We start from the raw sequence: 8,766 nt of genomic DNA on the forward strand, positions 1-8,766 counted from the left end.
AAAAAAAAAAAAAAAAAAAAAAAAAAAATACAAAAAATTAACCAGGTGTGGTGGTGGGTGCCTGTAATCCCAGCTACTCAGGACGCTGAGGCAGGAGAATCGCTTGAACCCGGGAGGCGGAGGTTGCAGTGAGCCGAGATCACACCATTGCACTCCAGCCTGGGCAACAAGAGCGAAACTCCATCTCAAACAAAAAACAAAACAAAAAGAAATTCTAGAGGAAGAGAATAGACCCTTGATTTGGATGGGAAGATCAGATGGCTCATGCCTATAATCCCAGAACTCTGGGAGGCCAAAGCAGATGGATCACGAGGTGAAGAGATGAGACCATCCTGATCAATATGGTGAAACCCCGCCTCTACTAAAAATACAAAAATTAGCTGGGCGTGGTGTCGCACGCCTGTAGTCCCAGCTACTCGGGAGGCTGAGGCAGGAGAATCACTTGAACCTGGGAGGCAGAGGTTGCAGTGAGACAAGATCACGCCACTGTACTCCAGCCTGGCGACAGAGCAAGACTTCATCTCAAAAAAAAAAAAAAAAGAAAGATCTTGGGGAGTGGTAAGAGGTAACATTTTAGTTTGCGAAGCAGAGATGGGGATATTTCAGATGGATACAAAAGAAAAGATAAGAAGACTAAGAGAACATACTTTCTAAACTAAGGGGATAATCTGATTCTAAGATTAAGTTTTCTTAAGAAAAATTCTGCTTTTCAGCAGCTACATTGTTTCTATAGTACTTAAAACTAGTTTTGTACAGAGAAATACAAAAGAAACCTTGTGGATATCTCAGAAATTTTGTACAGATAGTCATTACTGTAATAGTATATGTGTGTGTTTTTCCCTCCAGAATCTCCCTGGAAAAGAAGACATGAATATCTGCAATGATACTTCCTGATAAGAAGTCGATACAAGAAAAGGAAAGGAAATTGACAGCTAGTGAGCAGAATTTCCAACAGCAGGATTTCGTATTTTTTGCTTCCAACTACACACTTCCATTGCCCACTTTTAAATCAGAGATACCTACACTCAAAATCCAGACAAGGCAAAAGGATACTTTTCTTGTATATTTTTTGAGATTGAAGAAACGGCAATGTCCAGGAAACAGAGCCAGAAGGGTAAGATACATGTGGGCATAAATTGTTAAAAGCATAGTTGTAATGATCCCCATTTATAGCTGTATATTTAAAAACTGTCCTAATGTGTTTTGAATGGTTTTACAAGTATATGTGGATATTAGATTACAGCTTTGTGTATTACCAGTCTGAGAATTAATTCATATAACAATAGCTTTTCTACTCACACAAACTTATCAAATTGTGATATACTTACTATCTTGAAGATGCATTTTTGAATACTGAACATATGTTACGGAGATGTGGTAAGAGGGCTAGCTTGTTGCAGGATGTTCTATGTTGTTTGAGTTGACATTTTTCTAGAGAAAGGCAGTGGAGCAAGAGTAAATGCTTCTGGTTTTTGTTTCCTTCTTTAGCTTTCCTTCCAGGATTGTTCCTCTAGCTTCTTATCTAAAGTGAAATACAGGGTGCAAAGAGTCAGGAAATAGAAGGGTAGTTACAATGGAGGGAAGGACAACAAAGATTCTGCAAAACCTTTTTCTACTTTTCTAGAAAGCTGCAAAAATTTAAAGGGACAAAGTGAACAATAGCACTAGAACTATTGTACGTAACTGGTATGTATTGATTAAAAGAATGATCATAGATATCCTGGCATTTTCCCCTCATTCAATTTAATTTCCAGTTCAAAGTTAATGTTCTTTAATTCAAAACAAAGCTTCATAGATCCAGGTCTCACATGTTAAATATGAAGAAAATGCTTTTAAAGCTGATTTTGACTTGGTAATTCAAAAACCTCATAAGAAAGTAAATAAACCAGATTTGTGGTTTCGAAAGTTGTAGTTTCATTGTGTAGTAAATCTATAGGAAGAATCTGAGCTCTAGGGAATGCTTAGATCACTAAAGCTGAACTGTTCTGTGGAATGAAATTTACCAACGGAAAAGTTTTTTTTTAATAACTAAAGTTTGTTTTTTCTTAGTTGTTATAATTCAGTTTGTTTTTTTCCCAGTTATGCTTGAAACATTGAGCATCTGTTTTTGCCCTGCAAATCAGAAATAGTATAGTAAAAATAGGGTTCTGGAAAAGTTGAGCATTTAATTTTTCCTAAAAAAAGTTAACTTCAGCAAATTGCTTTGACCTTTTTAAAATGAGAGAGTCTTTATTTCATGTCTGTGTTTTGCCAGAGCTGTAAAAAAAGTATCATTGTGAAGCAGGATATTTCCCTGACCCCTTTGCAGGAGTCTCTCCTTTGCTCAGCCTGCCTCTCTCAACTCCTCATGGGAAGGAGAGTGTGGGTGAACAAGGCAGGAACTGGAGGGCTTAAGTGCTGCAACCAGCTGGCTGCTGTGGCAGCGTCCAGGCTGTGGGGTGCCTGTGACTCCCAAGGCTCCAGAGGGCATGTTATAGTGTTCTTTTCGCTCTGCCATCTGTGGACGGCTTAAGTGTTAACAGCTCAGTGGGCCCTTTGCCCTGTTGTGTGGGGTGGCTGCCCTCTGCCAGCAAGGGCAAAGGGCCAGTGTGACAGCCTTTTGTATCAGCACTCGTGGCTCCTGAGCTCTTGTCTGGCATCCAGGAAAAATGAGGTCACACGAATGAATTGAAGGATGGTAAATGCAGGAGATTTTATTGCTGATGAAAGTGGCTTTTAGCAGGAAGGGGAGCTGAAAAGGGGCTGGTGGGGTGGGGGTAGGTAATCTTTCCCTGAAGTCCAGCTGTCTCCAGCTAAATTTTTCTCCAAAGTTACACCATCAAGCTGTCCCTCTAAAGTCAACCAGCTTCTCTCCAACATCCTGACGTCCAGCTGGTTCTCTCTGCTGGCTGAGTCTGGGGTCTTTATAGGCACAGAATGGGGCAAGGCAGGGCCATGGGTGGTTTAGGAAAACATTCAAACAGGAAAACAGGGATATAAGTTCTCACTTTGGGCCGAGGTTTCAGGCATTTTGGCTTGAGGGTGGGGTTTTCACCGGTGACCCACCCTTTTCTGCCTAGAATTTCTTTGCCTCCTGTCCCCATCAGTTGCTTTTTGTAACTGGTATCTAATTACTATAAAATGAATTTAAATATTACTATAAAATGAATTTAAATTTTAGACTACAACATAGACACTAAGTGCTTACCAGTTTTGGTTGAACTTAGCCTAGATTTACACTTAATTGGAAACAAAGTAAAGCTTACATGTTGTTGGGACTTTCTCTGAAACAAATCTATTCATGTAATTCATTTGCATGTCTGATATTTGGTCCCATGAAATATATAACATTACAATATTCCATTTATTCATTTATATGTTTAAAGTTTCATTGCTTTGGGTTTTAGTAGTCTAATCTGTAAATATACTGACTTTATCTACTTGATTATACTACATTAAAAAGAAGGGTCGGCCAGGTGCGGTGGCTCACGTCTGTAATTCCAGCACTTTGGGAGGCCAAGGTAGGTGGATCACAAGGTCAGGAGTTCGAGACCAGCCTGGCCAAGATGGTGAAACCCCATCTCTACTAAAAATAAAAAAATTAGCTGGGCGTGGTGGCACACGCCTGTAGTCCCAGCTACTCGGGAGGCTAAGGCAGGAGAATCCCCTGAACCCAGGAGGCGGAGGTTGCAGTGAGCTGAGATCACACCACTGCACTCTAGCCTGGGTGACAGAGCGAGACTCCATCTCAAAAAAAAAAAGGGTCTATGGTAGTCATTGTTCTTGGTGGTATTTCATTTGTAGACTCTTATTTTATAATGAGTTGTGCTTTTATTCAGCAATAGACCATGTTTTCATATTTTCCTTTTGTCAGTAATACTTGTAAATTCCTTATTTAATGAAATACTTAGTGGAGTTAAACTTTAACAGCTTAAATTAAGTCAGTTTCAGTTAAAACTATTGATTACTCCAAGCCTATTAGCCAATATCTAGCGGAAGTCAGAGCTGTGCTTCTTAAGAGTGTGGTCTGTAGACCCTATTCCTGTCTGTGAACTGGAGAAGTATATAGAAATGAAGTGTGTTTAAGAACTCTTTGATAGTGATTTGACAGTGTGGCAACATCTCAGCCCTTTTAAAAACAGTTTTATTGAGGTATAATTTAAATACCTTAAAATGTGCCCAAGTGTATAATTTGATTATTTTTAGTAAATTTATGGAGTTGTGCACCATCACCAAAATCTTGTTTTAAAACACTTTCTGACTGGGTATGGTAGCTAAAGCCTATAATCTCAGCACTTAGGGAGGCTGAGGCAGGAGAATGACTTGAAGCCAGAAGTTCGAGATCAGCCTGGACAACATAGTAAGACTGTCTTAACCGGGCATGGTGGCTCATGCCTGTAATCCCAGCACTTTGGGAGGCCAAGGCGGACGGATCACCTGAGTTTGGGAGTTCCAGTCTAGCCTGACCAACATGGAGAAACCCCATCTCTGCTAAAAAAAAAAAAAAAAAAAAAAAAATTAGTTGGGTGTAGTGGCGCATGCCTGTAATCCCAGCTACTCAGGAGGCTAAGGCAGGGGAATCGCTTGAACCGGGAAGTGGAGGTTGCGGTGAGCCGAGATCACCCTCCAGCCTGGGCAACAAGAGCAAAACTCCATCTCAAAAAAAAAAAAGACTCTGTTTCTACAAAAAACTAAAAAATTAAAAAATTAACCAATTATAGCGGCACATGCCTGTTATAGTCCCAGCTATTTGGGAGGCTGAGGTGGGAAGATTACTTGAGCCCAGGAATTTGAGGCTGCAGTGAGCTGTGATCACTACACTCTAGCTTGGGTGACAGAGCGGGACCATGTCTCTTAAGAAAACAAAAACAAAACCTTCTTTTCCTTATCCCCCAGTATTCTCTTGTTTGTGATCAATTCCTGCTCCCTACCCCAGCCACAAGCAAACATTGATCTTCTGTCACTTTATTTTTGCGTTTTCTAGAAATTTCATATACACATATTAGTACGATATAGTTTTTATGTCTGGCTTCTTTTCACTTAGTGTAATGTTTTTAAGATTCTTCCATATTGTTGAATGTGTCAGTAGTTTGCCCCTTTTTACTACTGAGTAGTATTGTTATAACACATTTATCCATTTACCAGTTGCTATTCATTTTGGATTGTAGTTTGTGCTGTTATAAATGATTGTCAGTTATGTACATTTGCTTACAAGTCTTTATGTGGACATATGTTTGCATTTCTCTTGTGGAGATACTTAGGAGTGGACTTCTTTAACTTTGTAAGAAAATTCAAGACTGTTTTCCAAGGTGGCGATATACAGTTTTACAATCCCACCAGCAATGTATCAGGATTTCATATTTTCCATATCCTCACCAACACTCGGTATGGTCAGTCTTTTTTTTTTTTATTATAGCTATCTTAATAGATGTATAATGGTATCTCATTGTGGTTTTGATTTGTACTTCCCTAATGACTAATGATGTTGACCATCTTTTCATGTGATTTTTAGCCATTTATGTATTTTTTTGGTGAAATGTCTGTTCAATCTTGATCCGTTTGAAAATTTTGGAGTCTTATTATTGAATTCTAAGAGTTCTTTGTATATTCTGAATACAAGTTCTGTATCAGGTACATGCTTTGCAAGTATATTCTCCCATTCCATGGCTTGTCTTTTAATTTTCTTAATGCGCTGGGCACGGTTTCTCATGCGTGTAATCCCAGCACTTTGGGAGGCCGAGGCAGGTGGATCACCTGAGGTCAGGAGTTCAAGACCAGCTGGCCAACCTGGTGAAACCCCGTCTCTACTAAAAATACAAAAATTAGCTGGGTATGGTGGCAGGCGTCTGTAATCCCAGCTACTCAGGAGGCTGAGGCAGGAGAATCACTTGAACGCGGGAGGTGGAGGTTGCAGTGAACCGAGATCCTGCTGTTGCACGCCAGCCTGGGCGACAGAGTGAGACTCCGTCTCAAAAAAAAAAATTCTTAATGATGTCTTTTAAAGAGTGGAAGTTTTAAATTTTGATGAAGCCCGATTTATCTTTTTTTTTTTTCCTGTCATAGATTGGGTTTTGGTATCATGTCTGAGAATTCTCTGCCTAACTCAAAGTCAGAAAGACTTTTTCCCAGTTTTATAGTTTTATCTCGTATATTTTAAAGTCTGTGATCCTGTTTGAGTTAGGTTTTTTTTTTTGTTTTGCTTTTAAATGGAGTCTCCCTCTGTTACCCAGGCTGGAGTTCAGTGACGCAATCTCAGCTCACGGCAACCTCTGCCTCCCAGGTTCAAGCAGTTCTCTGCTTCAGCCGCCCGAGTAGCTGGGATTACAGGCACCCGCCACCAAGCCTGGCTAATTTTTGTATTTTTAGTAGAGACAGGGTTTCACCATCTTGGCCAGGCTGGTCTCGAACTCCTGACCTCGTGATCCACCTGCCTCAGCCTCCCAAAGTGCTGGGATTACAGGCGTGAGCCACCACGCCCGGCTGAGTTAGTTTTTATATGAGGTGTAAGAGTCTTTGCATATGGATATCCAGTTGTTACAACATGTTTTGTTGGCGAGGCTGTCCTTTCCTCCATTGAATTGCCCTGACGCCTTTGTTGAAAATCAGTAGACCATGTGAAGATTTATTTCTGGACTCTCTTCTGTTACATTGATACATATATCTGTCTTTATGCTAGTACACTGTATTGATTAGTATGGCTTTATAGTAAATATAGTTTAATAAGTAAGGAAGATACATCCTCCAGTGATTTTTCCCTCCAGAATTTTTTGGGCTATTTTGGTTTCTTTACATTTACATATAAAATTTAGAATCAGATTATCAGTTCTTACAAGAATATCTGCTTGGAATCTGATAGAGAGTGCACTGAATCAGTAGGCCAGTTTGTGTAGAACTGTCATCTTAACACTATGGAGGCTTTCAGTCCATGAACTTACTACTATATCTCTGCATTTATTTAGATCTTAATTTCTCTCAGCAGTGGTTTACAGATTTAAATATACAACTCTTGCATTTTTTTCTTAAGTTTATTGCTAAATAATTTATTCTTTTTTTTTTTTTTTTTAATGGAGTCTCACTCTATCATCCAGGCTGGAGTGCAGCGACACAATCTTGGCTGACTGCAGCCTCTGCCTCCCAGGTTCAGAAGATTCTCCTGCCTCAACCTCCTGATAGCTGGGACTACAGGCCCACACCACCATGCCCAGCTAATTTTTTTTTTTTTTGTATTTTTAGTAAAGACAGGGTTTCACCATGTTGGTCAGGCTGGTCTCAAACTCCTGACTTCAAGTGATCTGCCCACCTCAGCCTTCCAAAGTGCTAAGATTATAGGCGTGAGCCACCATGCCCAGCTGTATTTCCAAAGGGTAGTTTTGCTACATATAAAAATCATCAGCCAGGTGTGGCAGCACCTGCTGAAGGTGGGCGGATTGCTTGAACCTGGGAGGCAAAGGTTGCAGTTAGCCAAGATCGCACCACTGCACTCCAGCCTGGGCGACAGAGCGAAACTCCATTTCAAAAAAAAAAAAAAAAATTTTTTTTCATTGATAAATTTTTGTTTCAGTACGTAGAATATGCCATTCCACACAATGTGTCATATTGTTCCCCTGTTGTAATGAGTCATTCTTCTCCTGTTGCTGTCAATATTTTCCTTTGTTTTAGCAGTTTGGCTATGATACATCTTAGTATGGATCTCTTGGGAATTTCCTCAAATGTTGGCCATTATTTCTCCAAAAAAATATTTCTCTTTCCTTTCCTTGGGATTCTATTACACATATATAAGTAAGCTTGATGTTTCCCTACCAGGTGACTGAGGCTCTGTTCCTTTTTTCCCAGTGTTTTTTTTTTTTTCCCTGCTCTTTAGATTGTTTAATTTCTGTTGATCTCTTTTCAAGTTTACTGTTCCTTCTGCTGTTTCGGATCTGCTGTTAAGTCTGTCTAGTGAATTTTTCTTCTGGTATTGTATTTTCAATTAGAATTTCCCTTCATTTCTTGCCGGGCACAGTGGCTTATGCCTGTAATCCCAGCACTTTGGGAGGCCGAGGTGGGCGGATCGCTTGAGATCAGGAGTTCAAGACCAGCCTGGCCAACATGGTGAAACCGTCTCTACTAAAAATACAAAAATTAGCCAGTTGTGATGGCACAAACCTGTAGTCCCTGCTACTTGGGAGGCTGAGGCAAGAGAAGCACTTGAACCTGGGAGGCAGGGGTTGCAGTGAGCCAAGATTCACATCACTGCACTCCAACCTAGGCAATACTCCATCTCAAAAAAAAAAAAAAAAAGGAATTTTCCGTCTTCTTTTTTTTTTTTACAGTTTCCTTTTTGAGGTTCCCAATTTGTTGAGTCATTGCAATTATATTTTCCTTTAATTATTTGAAATAATTTGATATACTTTTCTGTACTTCTTTGAACATATTTATATTAGTTGTTTTGAAGTCTTAGTAAGTCCATCAACTGGACCCTCTCAAGAATCAGTTTTCTAAGGCCAGGCACTGTGGCTCACTCCTATAATCCCAGCACTTTGGGAGGCCGAGACAGGCAGATCATGAGGTCAGGAGTTCGAGACCAGCCTGAACAACATGGTGAAACTCCGTCTCTACTAAAAATACAAAAATTAACCGGGCATGGTGGTGTGCACCTGTCATCCCAGCTACTCAGGAGGCTGAGACAGGAGAATGTCTTGAATCCAGGAGGCACAGGTTACAGTGAGCCGACATCATGCTACTGCACTCCAGCCTGGGTAACAGAGTGAGACTCCGTCTCAAAAAAAAAAAAAAAAAAAAAAAAAA

General features: G+C 40.1%; 1 protein-coding gene across 1 annotated transcript in view; it reads left to right on the plus strand.

The window, feature by feature from the left end:
* Positions 1–8,766, plus strand: part of SPATS2 (spermatogenesis associated serine rich 2) — a 179,502-nt gene that overhangs the window by 98,412 nt on the left and 72,324 nt on the right. Inside the window, exon 3 of the mRNA XM_025403484.1 lies at positions 847–1,114. Within this exon, the coding sequence (XP_025259269.1) occupies positions 1,090–1,114 (25 nt within the window). The 5' untranslated portion in view covers positions 847–1,089. The remainder of the gene's footprint in view (positions 1–846; positions 1,115–8,766) is intronic.

The sequence above is a fragment of the Theropithecus gelada genome, chromosome 11, assembly GCF_003255815.1.
Source record: "Theropithecus gelada isolate Dixy chromosome 11, Tgel_1.0, whole genome shotgun sequence".
Classification (NCBI taxonomy): domain Eukaryota; kingdom Metazoa; phylum Chordata; class Mammalia; order Primates; family Cercopithecidae; genus Theropithecus; species Theropithecus gelada.